Below are 27134 nucleotides of genomic sequence, written 5' to 3' on the forward strand. Positions count from 1 at the left end.
TGCATATTTTTTTGTTTTAACTGTTATAACTGAGACACTGAGGGAAAACCAGATAGCTTTTGATAACCTTCTGGTTCAGGTATTCTTTTAAGAGGTATACTGTATCTGTTCAGCTTTAATCTAAAACCTAATTGATTAATAAGCATTCTAGGCAATGCTGGTGGTACAGGATAATTAGGTACTCAGTATGTGTCTCCGTCACTTCTACATTATAAATACTTAAAAATAATGCTGTAATTTCAATAAGACATTCCAATGCGGGAATTATGGTATGCATTTATTCCTAGATGTGGTAAGAACACTTTGCTGTCAGCTCCATGTCTGACAAACTGGCCCCAAATGAAGAGATCACAATTGCCGCCCTGTCATGTCTTATTGCTTGAGGAGTTTATATACAATAGGATACATTTTTTTTCCCCATTGTGGACTCTGAGTGTCAAGGTAGGAAAATGGAAGTGGGTGAAATTCCAACCAGATACCTTTATAAGCAATCCCTGTCCTTTCAATTAACTTAAGGGTCTGTTTGTTTTTTTTTTTTTTTTTACATGTGAATCCTGTCTGCAGATGTCTTTCTGTTTGTCCAAAGTAATACTATTAGAAAGATTTTTTTTTTCTTGTGCTTTTGGGAGAGGAGAGAACTTCAGTGTCCATGCATATGAGAAATGGTTGGTTGTTTCCTTTTGTAGTGGAAAGTAATGTTGCTACAGATTGTAAAATTGCTAACTATAAATGTCATGAAGGTATTTTAGAGTAATAAATATATATATGTTAATGAAAAAACCTGTTGGATTAATAACCAGTGTTATGCAGCTTTATACACTTCCAAAACAACTTGGAGCAATTGCGCATACAGCTTAGCAGTTTTAAATGCAAGTGTGGAGCAGACTTGTATTAATTTTTTCCATTTATACAGTTACTGGTACTCTAACTAAAAAGTCTTAAATGATTTGTTGAATATTTGCCCCAAAAGGTTTGGGCGTCCTTGTCACCGCTGCAAACAATGAGGATTTCCTCAAATGTCAAATTTCTAGATTCCCTGGCTTTGTTTTCAAATGGCAGATGCATATTACAAACACTCAGAACTACTTATTGGCATTTGGCCAGTGCTTCAGCATCTCCTGCTTGCTTTTTCCTATCAGATTCCTCATGGGGTAGGGATAAGAAACTTCAGAATTTACTTTGTTTCCCTCTACCGCAAGAATGAACTGATGACCTGATGTGAGGTTTTGAATAATTATCTCCCTGATTAAAATGGAACCTACAGGAAAAGAAAAAAAATATGTGTGAAAGAGAGAATGAGTGCTCTTTCCACTGATTTGAGGATCTTTAGCTTCTTCTGAAATGATAGTCATTATGTAAAAGTTGGGAAAAGCACATCTTTGGATGTGATTCTGCCTGGTCTTTCCCAAGTCAAGGTGGAATTGCTTGGAAGGTTTGCTACAGTAGTCTTCTGTCTCATCAAGAAGTGATTATTAATTTGAAAAACAATAATTTGATGAAGCCTTAGGGAAGGGAGTTGGATAGCAGGGCACTTGAACATGCATTCTCTACCCAAATATTTTACGTAGGTGGGTAGTACACAAGCTAATGTGAATAACAGATAAGGAAATTAAATTTGCTAACTATTATTTTTAATGTCAAGAACAAAAGGAGGAAATGGATGTTACCTTCATACACTTGCTTCCTCAAAATGTAGCTCTGAACTGTGACTAAAATTCAGATGCCGACTGCTCGCTGGGCTGGATTCATGGCAAGGAGGAAATGTGGTGCTTTATCCATCTGTACCCTTCTCACCAACAGCTATTGAGGATCTTTACTTGAGCATGGCTGGCTGAAGCATGTGTGACAAGCTAAGGTTAGAAGGCCGTTGGCTAACTTGTTTTAACTTTCTTTGGCTTACAGTAGCCCATACAACTTGTAGCAGTGAGTAGGATGCTTGCAGAAGAGCAGACTTGCCTAGCTAGTTGAACTCGTAAACTCAGCCTATGCTACCTCAACCTGCTCTTGTCTGAAGAACTGAAAATAGCAGCTAGGCCCTGCTGACGGTGGGACTCTCCTCCTGCTGTTACTCTGCTCAGATAGCAGAGTCTCTTGCTTCCTTCCGAGTGTTTCAAGTACATGACTCCTGCATAGCTCTTTCAGAGCTGTGTGGCTAATACTGACAATTATAGTTATGCTGGCTGTGCTGTCAGGAGATGACAGCATTTTCTTTACTCCCAAGAAGGCTGTCAGTTGGGCTTGTTTATCTGAGATGAAGAGCTATCTGTCCATGTTTAGTGGAGCTGTCGAATTTGATCCATATTTTATTAGTCATCCTTATTGCAAAATTGAGAAAGCTTCTACATTGGATGTTTTTGTGTACAAGCCAACTAGGAATGCTCTATATTCTGAAAATGTATGTTGGTAGATGTATCTGTACACTGAGCTCTTGCAGTGCTAGTGAGAAGTCTGAGCATTCTGCCCTATGGTTAACCATGATTTGATATGATTATATGACTGGGTTTTTTTGAGGAAAAGCTATCCAGTTTGGCCTTGATGGAATATATGAAAGTTGCCTTATTATGACTTCTCTGTTGTTTTTTGAATAGGAACTCCTTTAAATAGGAGAATTTTGGTTGTTGATTTCTGAAGTGAAGCTGCAACTTTCACTTAATTTTCCCCTATTTTCAGCCCCCAGTGCACAGATGCTGCTAATTGGTTGTTTTTTAAGCATAGGGCCAATTTTCTAGAAGTAACTGCTAACACACAGATAACATCTCTTTTGTGTGGTAAAGTGTGTTCACTACGAGATGAGTAGAGTACCAAAATTCTGCCAGATTATTATGGAAGGGACATTAGATACTTCAACATCATCTTAAAAATACTTCTTGTTACAGCATATGTCATTCCTAACATTTTAACTAGGTTATGGGTCTTTACTTACCTGTAAGGGGAAATTAACCTTTTATTTTCAATTTAAAGGATTAAAGAGGCTGTGGGCTGTGCTACTCTTTTAAAAACTGTCTGACTGGGATACGGATGATCATCCTACAATTTATTTGCTTGCTTCAGGTTTAAGCAATATGGAACACAACACTGAAACTCAGAACTGAACCTTGGAAAACGAGATTTTTTTGCCTACAGGTCACAGTCTCCTGGAAGGAGGAGACAAGCATCAGGCTTTTGGGGGACTCAATCACTTACAGAAAGCATGCTGCCGGACTCCAGATACTGGCTCCATCGGGTTAAATGAGCTTCCAATGGCTCTACTGAGGCTTGTCTTGATTTGCTTAGGTCTTAGTTTAATTTCTTAATCTGTGGATTCTAATAACAGGGTTTCTCCAATAAGCAGAATTTCACCCCTGGTGCCTGCCCTCAAGAATTATGTGCTTACTAACCAGTGTTTGTGCTTCTGACTTGCATGTACCTTGAAATTTTCTTTTTGACTGTGATTGATCATGGTAACTTGGACACGCTGTGTTCTTGAAGACAGATCTTGCAATTGATCTGACTAAAGTCTTTAGGGTGACTGTAGTTCAAGGTACAGCTATTAAATTAAACAATTCAGTGCACTTAGAAATCTAGGTTGGAAACTATGTAAGTTTTGTTTGGCAAGTATTTCTCCCTTTCATATATCAGCAAGCTGATCTGTTGCTCTGTGCAATCAGTATCATGGTTTATATGAAAGTCATGCTTTTACTGTCTTCTGTGTTTGTTATTTTTTTAAATGTACTTTGTGGGAGGAAGTTCAACAAAACACTATATTCTCAACTCGGGCTTGAGCTTTCTGACTTCCGGCTCTACAGCTTTTAATTGTGCAAGAATAAGCTGAAATATTAGTTCTGTCTTGTTCATGTGCTGTGGCTGAACTAGAATTACAGTGCACGTAAGTTTCTTTTTTTGGCTTCAGCTTATATTTGCATGTGGTATGCCTCAAGTTCACGTATAGAGAATCTTTCCATAGTCTTGAGTCTGTTTCTTTTAAGTATGAGAGCTTTAACCAACCAGGTAACTCTTGTGCTACAAGAAAAGGGGTATAATTTATGACAGCTCGCTTTAGCTGATTGCTCAATCTCGTGCGCAGAACTGAGATCACCCAAATTCCAGGACCTTACAGGATATGGATGTTTTCAGACACTGCTGCTCTGATATGAATGGATCTAGGAAGCCACTTTGCTTTCCAAGATCAAATTAGGATATCTTTTTTGATAATTGATAATTTGATAAGGAGTTGGGCTTGATGATCCTCGTGGGTCCCTTCCAACTCAGGATATTCTATGATTCTAATTAAAGCTTTTAGTAGAAGGAATTACGGCAAACCATGTGGTTGACTCAAAGCATGTGAGTAATCCACTAATAATCAGTGAACCAATCTGAGCTTGGAGTGGTATCCCTTTTAAGCGTTTGGAGAGCTTGAGGCCTAGCAGTGGTGCTCACATAGCATGAGAGAGGAAGCTGTGCTATTGCAATACGTATTTTTTTAAGATTTCCACTTGCAACCAAGATGTTGAGATCTCTTAGCAGCTGTTGGAAATGCTGCTGGAACTTGGAAGTCTTCAGTAACCTGGAGTCTTTTAGAGATACTTTTATCTCCCTTTATGATGGCTTTTAGAAAAAGATGATATGGGTTGTGCTAATCCTGGTAGAGAGCTTACTAGGGACTCTGTTATCTAATCATGAACTTTAATTTTTTGCCTTTCTTGTTAGGCTTATAAAACTTGCTACTTTCTTCATGAAAGTAAAAATGCAGTATAAGCAGGATACCCCATGTAGGGACACGGCAGTGCCAGCTTTTTAGTACTGCCCATTTGGAGTGTTTAGCTGCTGTTCGTGCTCTTAGGAATAGAAGCTAAAATTTTCAAGTCTGAATGGCAGCAGTTGAGTTCTGGGACATATGTTTAGGTGTCTAAAGAAATCAAGTGACTTAAGAGTATGGAGGATCCAGTGATGTTCCTTCCCTCTGGTAAAATGCTGGAACAGATGTGCAGTGGAGGTCTGTGGGCCCAGGATGGGCAGTGGTGAGAGGAGAGCTGGGGTAGGTGGGTATTTACTCCACAGAGGTAGGTTGGGAGGGCAGAGAGTTCTGGCACTGAAGGTCCACATGAAATTGTTCCTTAATACTAACTGTAGGTCTTCAGAAATCCTCATTGCTCAGAAATTCTCTAATACATGAGTGATTAAAAAAAACCCCACATAAATATCTGTCCAATTGCACAGAGTTTCCAGCTGATCTATTCTGTTTATACAACATATCATAGAGAGTTATAAAACACGTAATATTTATGAATTAATTGTAGCCCTTGGAGTATTTCCAGGCTATTTTCATATATATATTTAGGCACTATTTCAAATAAGCTCGTTCACATCTCTTTACTCTTTGCCTTTCCCACCCCCGGTGTAGCTCTGTCTATTCCTTCTGAGTATTAAGTGTTAAAAGCTTAAGTTGAACAGAACCTAAAAATGATCTTAAGTGATAAATGCAGCAGACTGACCAGAACCAGAGTTCAGTTTTTCATCTTGTTTAAGCTGAAGAACGTGGCATTGTCAATTCACAGTAATGCAGTGTATTTGTGAGTGTAGTGCAGCTGTAACCCACAGAAGTGGGTTAAGAGCTAGTCACCGCTATCAAGGAAAGAATGATTTGTATGTTCTTTAAAATGCTTCCCTGCAAGTAGTTTTGAAGTGTTAAGGTTACACAACATCCATTGTGATAAGTGATGGAAATGAAGTGAAATGGCCAAGATGTCACAGCAAGCAAGTGACAAAAATAGAAATGGGAATCTGGGATTTCTGCTGGTGTTGGATGTGAGCTTGGTGTGGCCGAGCTCCTGAAGCCCACAGCTTGTGCAGGGCATGCTGTGCTTCTGCACAGCCCTCAGCCCTGCTTTTAGATGGCTGCCATGCAGCTGATCAGGGTGAAGGGTCCAGTTTTAGCCTGGTCTGACATGGCTCTAGCGATTAGCAAGAGGCTTCTCCTGCCTTCCAGGGGAGAGGGTGGCTCTGAGGAGTGGTCTAGCTGGGACTGACCTGATACTACAAACTACAGATGCATTTAATGGGCAGCAGGAAATTAAGGGTATGGTGGGTAGTCATTTAAAAGGTACTGCTGCTTGATTCTAGAAGATGGCAGGAGCTCGGTGCTAAGAGGCTGTGGTTAATGGTAAGGAAGTGTTTATGTATAAACACTTGCGTTACCCAGGAACTTTATAAATTGCGGTGGTTTTAAAAGGGCTAATGATGCATCCCGAGATATTGTAGATCCCCCATTAAGGTGTATCCTTTCATTGTTTCTCTCCCATGTAGCTGCTTGGTTTCTGCTTTGATACAGATATTGCACTATACTGTACACAAGCATTTGATCTCACGTCCAAAAGCAGTTTTATAAATGAACCCTGTTCAGGATTGATAGAAGAGGTTGTGGACAAACTACATTATGAGGAGCTATGTGTATGTGGTATTGTGTAATGGATTTTCTGGCTTCTGCTGCAATTGAACATAATTCAAAGCCTGTCTGAATTTTACCTTTTTAAAAGGTAAACATTTTCTGTGCCTTAATCTAAATGCAGTAATTTTGGTGTAGCTTGGAGGCAGTGTATTAAATTTTGAGCAGTGATATTTGAAAGAGGATTGAACATAAATTGATACAATGCCTTCTGTTGTTTAAAAGAAAAAGCAAAATGCCTGTGCTGCAACAAAATGAGGTATCTTACCTATCTGGGGAAGATAAGCAAGAATTATTTATGTGTTGGGTTGACAACTTCTACAGTGTTTAGGTTTCTCTGGCTAATATTTTGACAAATTTAACTGATCAAAATTATGTACTGTATTAGGTTAGTGAATAACCAATTAGATATCTCTTGTTTATCTTACAGCATGTAGCAAAAATATGCTGTAGCCCTGATACTCTTACTTAACATAATTATTTTTGCCTTTGGAAATAAACATGCTATTGGAAATCATTGGTAATAGGCCAATTCAATGATAGCTTTTCTCATGGCCTGAGCTTAGGTAATTACTGCAGTGTAAAGTGCAAGTTTAATTTTAGTCCAAGTATCTTTCTGTATTAGAAGGTAACATGTTCCCTTCACTATTTAATAAGCTGCACTTGGTGATGATAGATAGAAAAGATTAACCTTAGTATATTGGCAGTATGATGGTCAGATGCAGTTGCATTAGGAAGCATCACCACCTCAACAATGTGATAACAAAAGTTTCATTAAAGATTTTAAGGTATCTGTTCTTGAATGGAAATTTAGAGACTGGCTTTTTCTCAAGACAGCAAGAGGTATTTTACTGCAGAAAGATTGTGTGGCTATTTTTAGCTGTGGGTACTGGTGAGGTGGAACAGAATATTTTTAGAGCTGTAGAAAATGCAGCCACTCAAGCTGGGTTCTTTTTTTCACTCTAGCGCTATACGGTTTTTCCAAAATAAAGAATAAAATTGTTAGGAAATGTTTTTTAAGTACCATTATTGTTACTTATATAAGTAATATATTCATTGTCTGTATAGATACACACATATGTATATATACATTCATATAAAATTTTAAGTGTTTTGGTCCTCTGAATGATACTGTCATATATTAAAATAGTTTCTGCTCACATTTTGAAAATTCATTACCCATGTGAAATATTTATCAAAATATACAACCAGCAAGGCGTAATTGGGTCACTCTCACTTAATAAGTACCAGTCCCATGTGCTGTTTGGATCATTACTTGAATGAGGTAAGCATGAAATAATTCAGGAAACTGTGGTGATAGTGAATTGATAAAGAACAGCTTTGAAGAAGAAACTCTGCTCCGTAATGTTTTTGCAGTGTTTTAGGCATTTTAGAGTGTGTTGTACTAATGTTGGGGACCTGCACAGACAATGGACCTGAGATTGTGCTGTTTTTTAATAAGTGTATGTACATGTTTAGAAGAAAATACGGATTTTATTCATTGCCTTTCCTGGATTTAAGCTGGATGAATGAAGTAGTAGTAAATACTTCCCTCCGCCCATCCCCCTTCAGCACCCCCTCAAAACTGGTGAGATTTTGGCAAGATGAGAAGTGGATTTTATACGGCTTGTCTGAAACTGTTCATGTTGACACCCATTTAATTACATAAGTCTGCTTGAAAAGCTTTTTATTATACTTTCAAAACCTGCCCTTTCAAATTTCTGAATTATTTAGGATTTTTTTTAGCAGCAAGGTAAAGCGGTGCTTGTGATTCATGGTGTTTTTTTTTTTTAAATTATTGTGCCTTTGTTCTTTATATGTAAATATTTTTTTTAAAAGTCCATTAGGCATTTTTGCATTGTACCTCCTTTCTGAGATGGCAGTGGAGATGTGGCCTATAAACCACTTTTGACTAATCCTCCAGGCTCTGTACCATTCAGAGAGTGCTAAAGAAAAGGTTATACAATTTAATAATTCATAGTTATGAAAAAAAAAACCCCAAACCAAAAAACAACCAACTCCAAACAAACCCAAACCCCCAAAAAACTGGCAACTTTCTTAAGGGTGTTCATATTAACTCTGTTGTCCTGGCTAGATTCCAGCTTTGTTAGATTATAAATTCTATTTTAATCCACTTGGTTTTCAATTGGGGATCTATTTTTGCCTTTCTTTTGTTAAATAATAATAGTTGTTTGCAGGGCATGGTTGCATGTTTCTAGCCATCAAAATTATTTTCTTGTATAAAACTATATATTTGCATATTTATGGTTTTAATCATACTCCAGAACTTTAAAAGTAAATGATGTGTTTGACTTGCCAGGATCTGTTTGGTGTTCTTAAACACAGCAGATACACCAGATGAATTAATAGAAATCTGTTAGCTTTTCCACACTTAAATTCCAGATTTCTGATGTTTCTGCCTTGAGAAATCTGAAGTCCTTAGAAATAGAGGAGTTTCTATAGTCATAGATAAGCTTGGAAGCTTAGCATTAAATAGTAAAGCTGCTAAATTAGCGCTCTTTAATGTGTTTTGTTGAAATTTTCATGCATTGTTTGTAGGGTAAGTAGATCTAGAAAGAGTAGATACAGGTATAAAAAGATTGCATGAAAACATATGGGAGAAGATTAGAGAAAAACCACAAAGAAAAAACATTTCTCATCTCCCTTCAGAGTATGCTTTTGGGTTTTTTTTGCTGCATTTCCCCCTTCCTCCTAGGCAAACCCCAGATATGTGAACAAGGTGCTCCTCCTTAACCTGCCCCTTCCATGTCCCCTGTCCCCCACCAAGACAAACCCCCTCACAGCCTTGGTTTGCAATAGCATGTGAGGCAGCAAAATAAAGAGGCAGTTGGTTTTCAAGTGTAGTAAACGGAGTCTTTATGAAAGGTGTTGACTTTTCCTTGCCATATTTAACTGACCTCTGCTTCAATTAACTTGCCACGATTTTGCAACTGGAGGGTGTATTTTGCAGGATCTTCCTTTCCACGGCCTGGCTGCAAATGCCATTACAGTGTGGGGAGCCGGGTTCCCTGCAGCACAGGTGGGTGGGAGGTTGTCCTGGTGTGTTGGTGTTAGAGTGGTAATCGTGGAATTCTAACCGAAAGCTAGAAAATGAAGTAATGCTTTTAACTGCTGCAGCCTTTGTAAAACTTAACTGTGCTTTCAGATGTGATAGCCTAGTATTTTCACTGTTGTTCCTGGCCTCTTTTACAAGTTGTTTTCTGTCTGTGTTAAACTGATTCCATTTGTTCTTTGCATAGTTTGTTCCTGCCATTTCTTAATATTGTGCTGCTGAATGTAAAGATTAAAATTATGTCTTTATAATTGGCTGAAATGTGCCTGTTCGTAAAGGTTAGATTTGCATATGGTGGCACACGCTGAATTGGGCAATTAGTGATTAAATTTGCTCTTTTTCTGGTTGGTAGTTATATGTCCAAGGGGCAGAGCTGTATCCTAATACTAGTTGAAGAGCCTGACCGTAACTCTCTTATAGAGTAACGTAGTATCTTGTCTGTCTTCCTCTGTCTGTACTGCTCAATCTGTCAAGAGTTTTGAAATCTTTTGATTGGCTTTTGGATCATCTTTGCCTAATTAACAAGTTGTTTCTTCCTTCTTTGCAATTTGGCTGTGCTCCCATGGTAATCACAGTGATTGCTTGTACACAAAAGCAATGTATTGAAAATATGGCATGTGTATATTAATGCTGTTTTACAGCTAAGAAAACATCAAGCAGCATGTGATAAAGTACATTCTGATCACTGGGGACCATTGATCTATCAGCTCATAGACTTTTGCTTACAGTTATTAAGACAAGTGCATATGAAGTTAATAGTCAGCATAAGAAATATTGGAGGCCTTTTTTGTTCTTAGTCTAAACAGACAGTGTTAAAACCAGCCAACCAACCATTCTCCCCTCAACTCCAAAGCCTTCCTCCTTGCCTTTTTCCATTTTAGGTGGATTCTAGTTAAGAATAAATTCATTGACTGCAGTGTGCACAACGCAGTTATTAGTAATGCTTACATTTCTGTGGTATTTTAACAGTTACGACTTAGAAGTGGCTATTTCTGTTGCAAAAATTTTTGATTCAAGCACAGGCTATTTACTGTCTTATAAATGTGCTAGGACTATAGCTTGTGAAAAAACCTGGAATTATGAAAGCTCCCATGTCAGCACTGAAGAATGTACTTTTTAATTTTCTGCCATTTTAATGTATAATGCTTTAATTTGTCCAATGCGAGAGCATGATGAAACAGAATATAGAAGTTAGAAACCCACTTTTCAGGATCACATATCACTGTTTAGCAAAAATAAGTCTTGCATTAATACCAGCCGGTAACGAACAGAGGAAAAGGATTTAATTTTGGAACCTTTGCTGTTTTGCTAACAGTTACTTTGCTTCTCCATTCTTTCTAATGCTTGCAAAAATCCGTATTACCTGCTTGACTCTTTAGATTGGGGATGCTGCAGAACCAAAACAAGCAAAAAGATGAGCAGTTGAAAGGGAAAAAGATTGCTTGGGAAATTTGGGTTTAGACTTTTTCTTTTGGTAACTGCTGTTTAACTTCTTTGGATAATTAAGTTTTAAATGAAGGTAACATTAGTTAAATGTTCAGCAGTCTTGGCCTTTAATTAAACATGTTGGAGTTCACAACAGAAGTTCACAAAGACCTTCCAGAACTTTTCTAATAAAGCCAAAGCCGACAATTTCTAGGATAAAGCAAATAATACATGGGAGGAAAATAAACCCGACAGATTAAGGCCACATTTAACCATGTAAAAATACGAAATAATAACTTGAATTTATTCAGTTCTCTGGTCTGCATTGCATTAACTTTGCGAATTCATCTTTTGTTGATTACAGTATATAATTCTGATCTTTCTATTTATAACTAAAAATAGGTACAAAATTACATTGAAGACCAAATATTATAACAGATTTTCATTTTTAATTGTATACATTGTGTTTATATTTCCTGCAAATTCTTATATTGTGATAACATGACTGGCTGTCATGTGAAACCCTACGTGTTTCTCACTTGAAGAAATGTAATTGAAAATGTATTAAAATAAAAATAGATGCTGGGTACTGCAGGCATGAGTGTCTAACTAAACATAAACTTGAGGCTGCATGCTGCACCCTAGCCCAGATGATGCTTTTGGACATTACAGTAGAACTTAGTATTGAAAAAAAAGATATATGCATATATATTAAAAAACATATAAAATTTAAAAAGTTATTTATATAATTTTATGCTTTTTGAAAGATTTACTATTGCTAGTATTTTCACAAAAGTTGCTGTTTGGTATGTATTATGTATTCTTGCCCGTCTAGCTTTAGAGCAACTGATAATGAACTGCATGTGGTTGTTGCATAAAATGTAATAAAATGTACAGATCTTGTAGCATTGTCATACAAGAAAGATATAAATGTAATTTTGTGAGATTGCTGCTGTTAATATTTATACTAAGGCAATGTCTATTCTATTGTTGGTTCCAACCTACCACATGCTGTTTTTAACAAAATATCTGAAGTATCACCCTGAAGTACTCACTCATCTGTCACTCAAGGATGAGTCAGGAAGTGTATTATAGTAAAACAAAACCCGATAAATTTATCGAGTGTTTAATACACAATATAGTTATTCATAACCTTTTAAAATTATTAAGAATAATGAAATTGAATGGCAAGCTTCTTATAACTTCATTACAATGTGTTGATGAGCATGTTGAACTGTTCTCTGAGGAGATGCTTCTCTTTTTTAATTTTTTATTTTATTTTTTTAAAAAGCCATTTTCATTGCCATTTTGTATGGTTCTGTACTGCAAAGGTGCCTGTAGCCCTGGTGAAGGGCTATGTTTTAGATATAATAAGCACTATTTTGGAGATGTTTAACAGTACTTTGATTTTCAGCAGGTGCATTCATTCTTAAGTAGTGTTTGTTTTGTTATGGAGCCCTATGGCACAGAGTTGAAGGACTTTAAAACCAAATTTCATACTTGCGTATCTTGTGAGTTGTTTGCATGTTATATATTTGCTGCATTTAACTACATAAAATACCTTACTGAAATGTGAGAAGTTGCAAGTGTTGTATTTCTCAGTCACTCTGTATACTTTCACAGGCTAATCTGTGATCTTGTGTGTTAAAGGAAGCAAAAAAGTGGTTGATGAGAATTCCTAAGAATTTTTTAAATTTAATATCAAAGAATATTTAGCATTAAGTTACCATGACTGATGGAAAGTCTTAAGCTGATTTGTCTCAACTTTGCTGTTATCTGTATCACTGTTTTTAATGTATACTTTATATGCATATAAAGTTTGCTTATTGTATTTTTATTTACAGGAGGGTTTAAATGGCAACTTTCTTGTTGACTCTGAAGTTGTTTACAGAAACAAATGTGTGTTGTGCTATTGGGGTTGCTATAAAAATGTGTATATATATGTAGATGCTTCAATGAAAGGAGATCGTTCTGTTAATTACTCTCTATTTGCTGTTTTTAAAGTGATGATCTCTTGTTTTCTTCTAGCATCAGATAATAGTCAGCGATTTCGAGAAACCTGCTTTGCATTTGCACTGACGCCACAACAAGTGCAGCAAATCAGCAGTTCAATGTGAGTAAGTTTAATCAGTAATACAGTATTTAAATAAAAATAAATAAAAAAGGAACTAGCTTACCATATCTTTCATTTTGAAACGTGATCTTAAAGAACACAGGTGTGTGTGTAGTGCCTTAGAGAATACTCTTCTGGGGAATTCTTTTCTCCTCTGTATGTAAGCTGATGAAGAGGGTGAGGAAGAGACAATTAAATACCACCACTGTCCAGTGAGTATTGGGCAGGTTTCTCTTGTACCAAGCACTGTACAAATACATAACTCTTCTTCCTGCAGCCCTTTCTCGCCATCAGTCAGATCCTTTGTCAAGTTCTATGTTTATTTATTCACTATAAAGGTGTTGCTTCATAGTGACCCATCAGAGTTTTCTTTCTAGTATACAAAAAAAAGGAAATGGTAGAGGACAGATGGGAATGTAATTGATTTATTTGCCTTGAAAAATAAAAACGTATCTTTTAGTGTGTCTTGAGAGTGGTGGTTTGACTGACCAGAAGAAGGAAAGTGTGGTATACACTATATATACAGCGGAAAGTGTGGTTTATATACATTGAATGTACAGCAAACTCTGAGAGAATATTGATGAACCTGTTGTGTAAATGGTATGTTTTAACCTGTGTTCTGTTGTTTCTAGGGATATTTCTGGGACCAAATGTGACTTCACAGTACAGGTCCAGCTAAGGTATGTATTTGTATCACCTGTTCTTGATGCTGCTGTTTTTTAAAATATAGCAGATACATGCTACCCAGCAGGTCAGGCTTTCCTTTACGGAGAAGAGTCTTATCCTGTTGTTTTCTTTAGAAAAGTTTGCTGTCGGCTGCTTTGAAAAGGGCAGCCTTAACTAATTGTCCTTGTTACATGCAGCTTTCCTGAAGTTGCTGGTGGCCTGATACCTGACATGTCAGAATACTGCATGTACTTAGCTATAGCCAGCTGGTTTTCTTCAGTTAGCTGGTTTAGGTTGTGTGTACACTCCCTTCCTTAACTCCACAACTGTTGGATTCCAGGTGCCTGGGCCTTCAAAATCTATGTGCAGGGAGGGTTGCTTTTCCTAGCAGAGATGTCAAACACAGTACATCCTGGGCATGATAAGCCAAGGCAATGGGAGGCAAGATTTTGGGAATCACCAGGTTGGGTCTTAATCTGTTGGTTATTTTAGAGGCTTTGACAAATTTATCAAGTTTATTAAATCCTATGTATACCTGCAATTCTGCGGAGGGCTGTGAGCAGAGCTGACTTCAGAGCTTGCTCCTGTCAAAGATGGCTGTCTTGCCTTTCATCCCTCTGGTCATGTCTGCATGGTGAGCTGTTAACTTGCCCCACAGAAAGTGATTGCTTTTGGGTCTTGCTTGTTAGGATACCTTCTGCTGATCAGCAAGTCGGGTTGGGTGGACATAGGGACAAAGAAGGCATGAGGGAAAATGGGAACAGAAGGTAGCTCCCCCTTTTTGAGAGCAGCAGCCTGTTAGGCTCAGCTGTGTTGAATAGCTATACCCTGCTGTGATGGTACACTTGTGTGGATGGGGCAGGTCCCCTGGAAGAAATCCAGTGGAGCTGAGAGGCTCTTTTTGGTCCTTTGAATGCCTATTGTCTGCAGTCTTGGCCTACATGCATTTCATAGGACAAGGAAGGGTGTGTCTTTCTTTGGTTCCAGCAGCAAATAAGCGTGTTTGAACTTAGGTAAATAAATAAAACAGTCTTAAGTGAGAGGCTTGACATAGGCAAGAAGATAGCATTTGATGCTGTGGCTAAACAGCTGTCTGATTTATTGAAGTTGGAGGAGGGACAGTTGAAGAGACTGTATATTTTGTCCTTTGTGAAACCCTGGTCTTCTATCAAGAGGTCAGGCTGGAGAAATGGTAGGAAAGAAATTTGGATGATCTGTCTTTTGTAACAGGAGCCTGTATCTGAGTGAGTCAGAGTCAGTCTGAGGAATGCAAGAAATCTGAGAAGGAACCTACAGCCATCTTGATGCAAACCTGTAATTTTGGGGGGCTTTCCTGCTTAATCATCTGTACAGCTAATTTGAGGACTGTGTTTAGCAAGATTTGTCGAGCTTTCGTAATTCTGGAAAAAAAATTCCTGCTAGGAAGAGATGATCTTTAAATCACTTTAGAAGTGAAAGATGATGGAAGCTCTTTGCTTTTAGGTTTTGTTTATCAGAAACCAGTTGTCCACAAGAAGATCACTTCCCACCTAATCTGTGTGTGAAAGTAAATGGGAAACCATGCAGCCTTCCAGTAAGTAAGATGTTATTTTGATATACATATTTGGATAGCATCATGAGGAACTGTCTGTCAGAAATTAGCCTTAGAATTTATCCTAACCTTTGTTTTCACATTTTGGAGCATTTGAATGAAGATGGATAGATGAATGGAAAAGATGGTTAAGTAAATTGTTTCTCAGGAGGCCAGCCAGTAGGTCCAGAAGATTAATTTTCAAAAAACATGACAGTAAATTTTTATGTTTGACAAACATCCAGTGAGGCTCGCTGAAATTTTACTCTGTTTTGGAGGTCATCTGTGCAGGGAATAGACCATCACTGACCAACAGGACTAAAGAGAAAAATGCCAACTTACAGTACTGGTGTAGCGCACAGGATTAGACTGGGCAATGTTAGCCAGGCAGGTTGAACAGCAGTACTGAGAAAGGAGAGATGGCAAAGGTGCCTTTTAGCATGCTGTGGGCAGGGTTAGGATTTGGAAAGTGCAAGGAGAAAAGGCTTGTAAAACACTGATACTTTATTGTCTGATGTAGGTTATATATATATATATATCTATCTTTAAATTGGAAAGGGATCCTGGTTCAGGTGAGACAGAGCTTTTACTGGGGCATGGTTGTGGTGAGAGGGGAAGAAAGCAAAAGCAGTATTTATTTTTTTTTTTGCTGAGGGGAAAAATACTTTGATTTCTAGGGCTACCTTCCACCAACCAAAAATGGTGTTGAACCAAAGCGACCTAGCCGACCAATCAACATTACCTCACTCGTCAGATTATCTACGACGGTACCAAACACAATTGTTGTTTCATGGACTGCAGAGATTGGAAGAGTAAGTAACTTTGGTACATAATGCTGTCTAAAGCTTATTAGTTTCTGCTTTGGCATCTGTTTGAAAGATTTCAAAGATAAGCAAGTTTAATTGTGCAGAAAATACTTAATGGTTTAGCAGTAGACTGTTCCTTCTTTTGTTTGTATTATTTATGCTAGGCAGATGTGACATGCTCCCTTAGATCAGTAGCCCTCAAATTGGTGTGATCCCTCTCTCTTCACCCCCACCCACCTATCTCTGTGACTCACTGAGGGCCCAGATAATAAGATCAAGGCATCCTATAAAACATTTGTTTGTTTGTCTTAACTTCAGACTTCAAGCTCTTCCTGATTTTAGGGACTTGACAAACCTAGTTTTGGCTTCAACTTGTAACTAGCATGTGACATTCAGTACAGAGTGGTCTTTTGTAATTGTAAATGTGGACACAAAGCATAGTGACTTGGCAGGGCCCAGGAGATTTAATTTGCCTTTTTAACATTTCTGTTCTCACAACTGCTATAGTTATACTTAATATTTAAAAAGTCATGTTTTTATAACTTTTTTGTGTCTGTGGGGAGAATGTTACAATTGGTATTATAGAATTGCTGATGTTCCACTGGACTAATTAAATCTGGAACATGCTGCAAAAAGTTACTTCAGTAAATTAGTCCATGAATTAGCGCACTGCTTTCACTGATGGCAAAAAAGCTGCTAGATAAGCATTACAGAGTCAAAATGTACTTGAAAAATGGTGGCTTTGCCATTGCAACCATCCTGTTTTTAGAGGTCCTGAGACTTGTCCTGAGATGAAACGTTGTTGAAGAATTTGTCAGTGCGCAAAGCCCAGGATTCCTGAACCAACATGGAAAAATGCTTACAGCCCAGTCATGCACAACTCAGTTATAAAACATCACGATGGTGTTTCACGATGGATTTCTTGTGGAGCGTAAAACAGTCTCCATTCAGATTATAGAATAAATGATGGCTGAATGATTTTTTTTTTTTTAAACCTTCTTTTATCTAATGAGGACTGCAGGTATCAGAAATAAGCATTTAAAATTGAACCTGTTTTGGTTTATGTTGCAGAAGTGCCTGCATGCAAGTTGATGAATCCTGGTTATTACTCTGCATACAGTACTGCAGTTTTGCTTAAGAATACCAGAGAGGATTTAGGGAAAAGAAACGTTGCAAGTCTGCATGGACTCTAAGCTAGTCTCTTGTGAACTAGCTCATTTCTTAGGCTTCATATATATTTCAGTTACAAAAACCATATTGGCTAACTACTAGCTTACAATACAAAACTGAAGAGAGTGACAGATTCTTAGTGTATTTCATGAGAATTAGATGCCACTCAGAACTTCCCCACTCACGAGATGTAATGCTACCTGAAGTGATTGTATGAGACCCTGACAGTTAAATGCGAGGAATTATTTTATATTTGGATGTGCCTGTATAGTACAAAATTTGAATTCCCCTCCTTCCCTTCCCTTAAGAGTCAGTTGCACGTCTCAACTGGTGTACTCTACCTTTCCTGAAGTCATAATTGTGATTTTTACACAATCTGTTTCAAGAGCCTTCTGTACAAGATGCCTTGGGCAAGTTCCTAGCTTTGTAGATTCAAGCTGTCGGTAAATAATTTCACAATGTTAATTAGCATTTTTCTAACTTCTATACTAATTGAGGCATTAAACAAACAAGTTAAAGCAGTAGTGGTTTTTAACGATGTGAGAAGCATTCATTGTAAGAATAAAATATTTAAAATGTGGTATTTCTGATGCTATTTCAATTTGTGTGATTTTATGGTAAGATATATTACTGAAATCCCATCTTTGGATTCTGGTGGCATCCTAAATAAAGGATGGTAGATGTCACAATTGTATGCTTTTTTGTTTTGTTAGTGGGAACATACATGGCAATTGCTGGGGGAAGCCTTGAGTGCAGCTGCAGGTTTAGGAAATGCTGTTTATATCAAAAAGTAATTGATGTACCCTAACATGAGAACACAAATTTTGTCCTTTCCATTTTGGGAGTGGGGGGAGAAGGGGATGGTGCTGATGAATGCATAGTACAATGTTACATTTTTAGAAAGACAGTCACTACCTGCTGTTGTTAGTAGCTTACAAGAAGAATGAGAGCTTCAAAAATCTCAGGCTGTGGTTTGAAATCAGTTAGCAATGCCAGGAAGAGCACTCTGCCACTCCTGCTCGTCCCTTGAGGGAAGGCTTACCCTGCTTACAGGGGAGCTGGCAGAGTTGATGTTCAGTCTGCATCTGACCTGCTTGTATGCCAAATTATTTTCTGTAGTAGCAGAAGTGAGCATCCATGGCTTTTTGCTGATGCCGATAAGGAACATTTGCATGGTCTGTTCTGTTGAGACTGATGGGGGGAAGTGACCTAACCTATTCCAGAGGGGAAGGACAGTCAGTTGGGAGTGGTGACTTCTTGCCTCCTCTGGCTAGATGCACTAAAGTGCATCTTGGCCCCACTGAACTCTTGAACTCTTTACTGCCTTACTTCTGTTAAGCTTCGGCAGTGAAGTTAGCATTTCATAGACAGTAAGTGCAGGAAGATAAGAATAAGAAAGTTCAACAGTGCTTCCAGGCTGAGTAGGAAATACTGCAGATGATGCATCTTTTTATGTATTGCTTTTGAAGAGCCATCACTGCCGATTTACATATTTTGAAAATGAAATAAGCTTTTATTAAAAAAAAAAAAAATTGATCATATTTGACCTGACAGCTTCCCTTAAATGTATTGACACAACTGCAGTACCTAACACTATTGATGTAAAATTACCCTTCTTAAATGGACTGTAGACTGCATGTCCTGAGTTAGATGTAAAACTTCCAAAAGTGTCCTAAGTGCTGTTTTAATAGCTTGGTTTGCAGCTAAATCTAACGTCAGTGAAGCATGAAGTCACTTTTGTTGCATCTCAAACTCCAGCCCTGTGAACTTTCTGAAGCATGATGGGTTTTCTCTAGTCTGAAAACTCTGCCATCTAAAGTCTTGTAACTGCTTTAGAAACACAGTGCCCTGTAATCACGTAATAAATTGCCTAAGCATTGTATAAAATTCAAGCTGTCTTTTGATTAAAACAGTTTTTACTTTGATCTTTTGTTCTGTTTTCTAGAACTATTCCATGGCAGTCTATCTTGTAAAGCAGCTGTCCTCTACGGTGTTACTGCAGAGGTTGCGAGCAAAAGGAATACGGAACCCTGATCATTCTAGAGCACTAAGTATGTCTGATGTACTACTTGTTTAAAAAGGAAAAACAGCTTTTGTAAAAGGAGATTTGAAATAGGACTGTACTAACTGAGGTTTGGACTTCCTACAATTCTGTGGGTTTTGAGAATCTGATAGTGGTGTTCTTTGTATTCAGTTCCAATTCAAAAACTCAGAGGCCTTTGTTTGTACTAGGAGCCAGTCCAGGAACCCTGTTGACACTGTGAAGGGAAAAATGCAAGAGAATCTCTTTCAGTTCAGCCATACTGCCTTTGTTTCTTCAGAATAGAATAACTGTATTTATATAGTTAACTGGTAATTCAGTACCTCACGCAAGCTGAACTAAATGCCTGATACTGAACCTTGATGCTGACATGCTGGAGGAAAGTCTCCATCAACACAGTTTTTGTTCCTTTGGGACGGTATTGTGGAGTCAGCTCCTGGAGAGAGAGTCTAGCACAATACTCCTCCCAGCCCCCTTCCAAATTTAAGTGTGAGGTTTGCTGCTTTATTGTTTTCTCTGACAAGTGCATGTTGGTATAAGTTTGTATAATAAAAATGCAAGAAAAAACTGCTGCATGTTTATTTTTCAGGGAGGGGGTGAAAATACCAACACCTCACAGCTCTTAGTCATACTTTTTAATGCTCAGATAACATGGGTTATACACAGCACAGGACCTTCTCCAGAAGGGAAGAAGTTAGTCCACCAGTAAATGCTACAAAGCCAGTGGTATATAGTGCTGGGCATTAGCTTGTGCTAACACCATATGATGATTTAAATGCACAAAAATCTAGAGAGTTGCCAGGTGGCTACTGCTCTGTGTATACAAGGTGAGAATGAGTGTGTGGGTCTGGTTCATAGAGCAGGAGGAACATGGAACTGACTTGTTCGTTTACCAAATGACTGCTTATAAAACAGTCCTTGTAAGTAAAAGTAGAGGATGGGTAGAGATGAAAGACTTCTGTAAGTGCTAATACTTCACTGCAGTTATTTAAAACTCAAATTTTATCAGGGTACTTCTGACTTCCCATTTCTCAACTTGCTTTTCAGTTTTAAATCACAGATTGCTTGATGAGTATTTAAGAGGTTTACAGTGGTGCTTGTCCATGTGAGAGTTACTAACATTTTTTTAATGTACTTAAAGTTAACAGTCAAGTCAATGTGGCTCATCTTGTCGGTAGATTTTAAATAACTGTCAAGTACAAAGTTGCATATATATGAAAAGAGACATCTCTGTATGAATATGTTTTCTAGGGACCTTGGTTTAAGATGAGTTTTTCCTGCTTTTTGCTTTCTTAAATCCTGTTGTTTATGATCTTTCTAGAGAGTAAAGACTGCTTACGTTACATGTTTATTGTGTGAGTCTGAAACAATAGTCACTGCTGCTTGCTTCCAGTAGATATGGCAAACTGAAAGTTTAGCATGCAGTTTCAGACTTGTTTTATTTCTCTGTCATCCAATTTGTGTCTTAAATCAACTGTAAAATAAACCTTTTCTTCTTTCAAATAACAGTTAAAGAGAAACTGACTGCTGATCCAGACAGTGAAATAGCAACAACAAGCTTAAGAGTTTCTCTTCTTTGTCCAGTAAGTTTTTATTTTAATTCCCTCAAAACTGATTCTGATCAAAATGTGGCTGTTCTGGGACATGTATTTGGTAGAGGTTAGCTTGTGGTTTACCTGTGTGTTAACTTTGTGGGGATAGGATCTAGTGCTGAAGTTATTTGTCACTGTGCTTAAGCACATGATATACCCCTGAAAAAATGAGTATTTCATTAACTTGAAAATGCTATTCAAAATTATATGTAAGCATACATTAAATCTGTCACTAGATCATCTGAGTGTGCAGTTTGGGTCCTTGATTGTGATAAAACTACTCTCAGTGGTAAGGTAGGTGAATCTGACTATTACAAATAGCTCTTCAGCCAGTGTCTCTAGTCAAAGAATTGAGCATCTTTTAACTGAAGTTGATTATATGCATGTATACACATTGAGTATTTAATAGTCTTAGATTAGAAATGAAGCAGTGTCAAACACAATTTTTTCCAAATTTGAAGTGGGAGAACATGGTTCCAATGAATGTGGAAGTGGCAGAGTTGTACTGTATCTTGACCTACTAACTGTTTTTTAACTAAGCAGATGCAGAGATAAGTGGTAGTTTATACCTGGGTTTGTGTTATCGTTGGTAAACTGCACAATATTAATATTATGTGCACTTTTTTTAATCTTTAGAATTTAGTGCTCTTGTTTCAAGTACCATGCACCTTCAGAATACTTGCTCTCTGTATTGATTGACACAGTATCTTTATTGCAGTATAACTTTTTAACCTCTTTTCAAAATTAAGGATATGTCTGTTTCCTGGTTTGGCTCAATCTGTTCAAGCTTGACACGAAATTTTCACTTTCGAAACCTAAAGAAGAAAACTGTCTTATTCTTGCAAAATTGAAGCTTATTTCTTAAGTTATTAAATGTGTTCTTAAACTCTACCAATGTAAAGATAAACTTTATATATATATAAGCTTTGCTTTGTAAAAAGCACAATTGACATTGTGGTTACTTTTAATGTATGTATTATGTTATTGTAAATCTTTAAATGTGGTATTTTCATGATCTTTAATCTTAAAACTTTCTCCAAATCAACATTGATGCTAACTAAATAATAACACATTTATAAGGAGGATAAAACTCATCTGCAAGAAGGATACAGGGATTGCATTTACAAAGTAAAATCCAGATCTGTAAACTTAGAATCTCATAACCTATAATCTTACAAAAATATGAACTTACATGTCACATCGAAACTGCTGCAGATTTGGAACACTGAAGTATTTTGGGTCCACACCTGGCAGCTTATTTTGCTGAGTTGTTATAGTTGAATTTTTGTTGTGCTGTTAGTACTTTGTTATTCTAGAAAGCACGACGATAGTCCTGTTGGTTTTTTTGTCATTTTTTTATGCACAATGTTCTTACCACTTAAAATTAGTTTCCTATACAGACAAAAATAGTAATCCCTTAGCAGGAATTAAATGACTGTAAGAGTTTAGAAGTGCCTATGTATTAATTCATTACCTTAAATTAATCTTCATGCATCTTCTGGAATTACAGTTTTACTTCAGTTGTACTTGATTAGTCAAAACTGCCACTTCAGGCAGTTATGTTGCTTTATAGATCATTCTGTGGGAGTTTTCTGGCACATTTCTGTTTGTCTTGATTGCCTCCATTACTGATAAAAGTTTTTCTGCAGTGCTTTTAGATGCATTTTTCCCCCTGCTTTTAGATGCATTTTTTTCCCTGAAGACTGCAATTCAGATAAGTTAGTATTAGAGCAGAAATATCCTCTACAATATTGCTTTTAGGACTGCAAGTTTGCTAATACCTAAATATGTCAAATTCTATTTTGCTTTCTCAGAGTTCTGCCAGGTGTAAAAACAAAACAGCAATCAGACATTAGGATGTAGCTCTTCAGAAGTCCTACCTTTGTCAGTATTTCCTCTTTAAAATTTACTACTTTTCTGATAGATGTACAAACTAAAGTCTATAGCAGATTATTTTGAGCATATTTGTCTCTGTATCATTTTAATAATGTCTACAAAACATACACACTTGACTTTTTTTCCAGTAAGTTCCTCATTCAGTGCTGATTTCACTGTAGCTCTTGCAGTAATCCATCATTGCAAAGACTCTCCTTGCTCAGCAAGGATCAAGAGTAAGGGTACCAGAGATAAGGGTACCATCCCATCGTTGGGACAGAGGCTGCACGTTTCAACCTGTCCGATGAATAGAAAGGTTATTAGCATGATTCAGACTGTCCTTGGGTCTGAATGTAATTTTATTACAGCCTCTATATTTTTACTTGCTAATTTGTAAGCATTTGGCTCACGGAAGATTTTTTTGTAAATATTTTGTGGTTATTTTCTAGTGCTTGAATGGACAGTCTATGCTTTGAAAGTACACATTGAAAGTGCTGATTTGATCTCCAACAGCAGAACCAAAAATTAAAGAATGACGCATCTTCAGCTCTGTTAATGTGAGGGTGCTGCTCTCCCGTCTCATTTGTTACGGGTGTGATTCTCTCGTGCGTATACTTCAGTAAAATAAATGGAATTGCATATCCAGATGGGGGTGGCAGGTTTAGACTCTATAACCTTTGTTTTGCCCTCAAAAAAGTGCAGAGTGAGGCAGCTTCCTCTGAATTTGTTTTGGATTACTGCTGAGCTTTTTTTAGCACAGAGGCCGGCTCTCCCTCTGAGACCGTGGAGTATGGAGAAGAAAGAAGCTGTCCTTAACTATTGGCTGAATCTATCCAAGATACAGCAGGCAAAGGGGCTGGACTGAGTCTGTATTTCAGGAAGACGCTTGAATTCGTGTTCTTTTTTTCCCTTGAAATAAAAATAAATAAATCCACAGGCTCTGCAGCCGGACCAAATATTTAACTGAACAAAAATTCCAAATATAGCATTTTACCATAGGTTTTCCAGCTTTGTTTACAAATCCTTAACTCCTGTTTTGGGTGCATTTTTTAGCATGGAAGGATAGCAATGTTTTGTATTCTTGTAAAAGAAATCAATGCAGTGTTTCTTTGGCTGCCGACAGGCAAGAATCAAAACAGTAACAGGGTTGGAAAACAGAGTTTTTCAAAAGTTGGGATGCATCTCTTCTTTTATGACCTTTTCTTTTGTCAGTTCTGACACAGCTTGGCCAGTATGGCAGAACTGATACAGGATGTTCAATGCCAAAAATGAGAAAGGAGACATCAACTTGTTAACGCTGAGTATGCTGATTCTATCTGCATGTGTATGGCTTCAGTTAAATCAGACTGCTACTTAGAAATTAGGGCCACAGTTTTTATACCAAAACCTTGTGAAAATGTTTCTGGTTTAAATCTGCTTTTTTACTCAGGAGACAGGTATTTATGTTCTTCCTGCAGCATGTGTCTTCGACCTTCCTTATTTTTATGTTGCATCACATAGAAGCATCCAGGTTTTATCTCTGGTACCCTTACTCTTGATCCTCGCTGAGCAAGGAGACTCTTATTGTGCCCAAAAGACAAATGAGCCATTGACCTACCATCTGGGAGATAAGAATTCATAACAGACATGGATCAGGGGGCCTTGCTTTGTTGGGGGTTGATTATATGATAGAAGTAATGTGCTTGGTCATGGATTTTGGGGGAGGGGGTGCCAAACACATGGCACATACAGCACCTCCTGCTGTCTGAGCTCTCCACCACCATAGCTGCAGACTCCCCAGGGAGTTCTCTGCTCTCCTCCCATCTGGTGGTGAGTTTTGTGACAGTGACTGAGAGCCAGAGGGAAGAAGAATAAGCAAGATCCTGCAGTCTAGCTGAATTTGCTGAGAATGGGGTGGAAGGATTTCTGCTTACGGGGGATGCAAAAAAAAATAGCATCATGGAGGAAGTAGTGGACTGTGAGTAGAGCCTTTGTTCTTGATACCGTTTTTTAGTTTTCTGATATTCTGAGATTGAGTGCCATCCTGTGGCACCCATCTTGTATTGCTCAGAATCAGTATGCATGACCATGATGCTTGCTTAAGCCATACTAAAAACAGTACCTCCTACTATTCACTGCTAGAATTGGCTGAAGGTTTTCAAATGAAGTCATTGTGCATGTTTTAGTCAAATATATATAACTTCAAAATACTCAGTATAAATAGTTCTTAATAAATAATTGTTTTGTTGTTTTCTAATGTGGGAAAAGTCTTCTTCAGACATTCCTACTTTTTACCCTTAGTATGGTCAGTTAAAGCCCCTCCTAAATTTGCAGTGTAAGGACTTTGCCAGAAAACAACTGCTTGGTTTTTTTGAGGAGAGAAAACTTTTTTATTTCAGGTTAATATGAAATGCCTTTCATTGTCTAATCAATTTTGCATTCAATGTAATCAAATCATATGTTAATGTTTTTATGGTCTGGGTTAGCATTGATTTACCTAATCCAAACTAAGATATTCCTGTTCCACAATTTAGCCTGAACACTCACTGTGTGTAGCACTCCTATGTTACCTGCTCAGCTTAAGCACTCAACTGTGCTTTTTGTATTAAACTTGTGGAAGCTTTGTGCTGGCCTACAAAATCTCGCTGTCCCGGCCTTCCTACAATCTCGAAGGAAAGGATAGTCCCCATCAGAAAGCGTACTTTAGAACTCATTTGCTCCTGTCTCATCTTCTGTTAACATTTGTAGGCCCTTTTTAGTGTTGAAAAGATAAGATGGTAGTATAGGGGATAGTCAGCTAATTGTACTTTACACAAGAAACAGGGAGTGAAATTTCAGGTTAGCTCACAACTGTATATGTAGCAGTGCTGTTTATCACAGCAGGAGGAGTATAAAATAGTTTCTTAATAGTTAACAGGTGTGACTTACTTTGTGAGTAGTCACTTTCTGACAGTGCTTTGGAGAACGTATGGAAAATGGTGGAGTTAGAGAAGCATGTCAGGAAATGATCCATAATCCTGCAAATGCATTTTCTGTATGCTTTCTTCTGTGACTAAAGTTAAACAAGTAGTTCTGGTAGTGCCCTGATGACTGAGTTATGGACAGCAGCTTGAATGCACACTTTAACTGTGAGTGAATGGGAGAGGGCTGACCCATGTTCATCAGCTTTTAAAATACTAATGAAGAACAGTTCTTTTTTGTGGTTCGTCCAGGACACTGGTATGTTACAGGTGCTCAGTGCACTCTGTATTTTGTTATGGGAATATAGAAGGATGTAGTCTTCAGCCTCCTTGATCAAATGTAGTTAAAAATGTGATTTTTAGTAGCTTTTTCTTTTATGCGATAATCAAACCTACAGGAAGGAGGGAACAGTGTATGTGGCACGTATTTTAATCAAAACTTGGATTTATGAGAGTTCTTTCTGGAGTAAAACTCAACCCGACTCTGTCTATTTTCAGACAGAAAAGCCCTGTTGGTTAATTTAATACCAAGATGATGTAATGTTGGGTTTTTTTTCTCTTAAAGCTTGGTAAAATGCGGCTAACTATACCATGTAGGGCCCTGACTTGTTCACACCTGCAATGTTTTGATGCCACTCTGTATATTCAAATGAACGAAAAGAAACCAACCTGGGTTTGCCCTGTCTGTGACAAGAAGGCTCCCTATGAACATCTTATTATTGATGGGTAAGTAAAACTTGAATCAAAATGAAGGATGTACCTTACACTCTGTGCTTACCGTTCCTGTGCTGCACAGAATACAGTGCTCTGAAATCTTGGTTATTTGGCTGTGACTTGTTTTAAGTTACCACGTCCTTTCATTTCCTTGCTGTTGGTGAAGAATTACTAACCAGGTACCTCTTCATTCAGTATTCTGGAATAATTGTGGTCATCAAACTGTTAAAGTTAATAATAATGAAAGGTATTCCTTCCAATCCTAGGTAAATTTTTGAGCTATCCTGCCTAAGATGGTTGTGGGTTTTTTGTTTTTGTTTTTGGATTGCAAGGTGAAAACAGCACGTTGTCTTTTCTTTTAATGGAGCAACTGCACAAATCTGGCATGGTTGATAGCAGACATTCGTGTTAGATCAAATAAATAACTGCCACCACCCCAAATGCATGTACAATTCCATGTACAATTTCACACTTGGGGAGTTGCTATACATAGAAAGTGACATAGAGATTGATTCCCTAGTACTGCCTACCTGTAAAACATTTAAAAAAAAATAAATCTAGCATTGGTTTCCATGAAGAAATGCCAAGTATCTATTCCTGGGTTTGCATTTTAATTCCTTAGATGAGAATCTTCTTTCCAAAGTGTGATAAAGGAAGAGAACAAGTAGAGACTTCTGAGAATACTCTCAGAATGTTTTACTAGAAAACCAAAACCAAAACCCCCCAAAA

The 27134-nt window shown here is 37.6% G+C and overlaps 1 protein-coding gene across 4 annotated transcripts in view; it reads left to right on the top strand.

Moving 5' to 3' along the window:
• Positions 1-27134, top strand: part of PIAS1 (protein inhibitor of activated STAT, 1) — a 63049-nt gene that overhangs the window by 27236 nt on the left and 8679 nt on the right. For all 4 annotated transcript variants that reach the window (XR_774643.1, XM_010572118.1, XM_010572116.1 and 1 more), the window contains exons 3-9: positions 12948-13032; positions 13665-13712; positions 15181-15271; positions 15946-16080; positions 19190-19295; positions 20795-20868; positions 26257-26417. Coding sequence is in view for 3 of the 4 variants with exons in the window: in XM_010572118.1 (XP_010570420.1) it covers positions 12948-13032; positions 13665-13712; positions 15181-15271; positions 15946-16080; positions 19190-19295; positions 20795-20868; positions 26257-26417 (700 nt within the window). In the remaining variant the exon portion in view is untranslated. The remainder of the gene's footprint in view (positions 1-12947; positions 13033-13664; positions 13713-15180; positions 15272-15945; positions 16081-19189; positions 19296-20794; positions 20869-26256; positions 26418-27134) is intronic.

Source organism: Haliaeetus leucocephalus, unplaced genomic scaffold (assembly GCF_000737465.1).
Source record: "Haliaeetus leucocephalus isolate CR32 unplaced genomic scaffold, Haliaeetus_leucocephalus-4.0 Scaffold339, whole genome shotgun sequence".
Lineage (NCBI taxonomy): Eukaryota > Metazoa > Chordata > Aves > Accipitriformes > Accipitridae > Haliaeetus > Haliaeetus leucocephalus.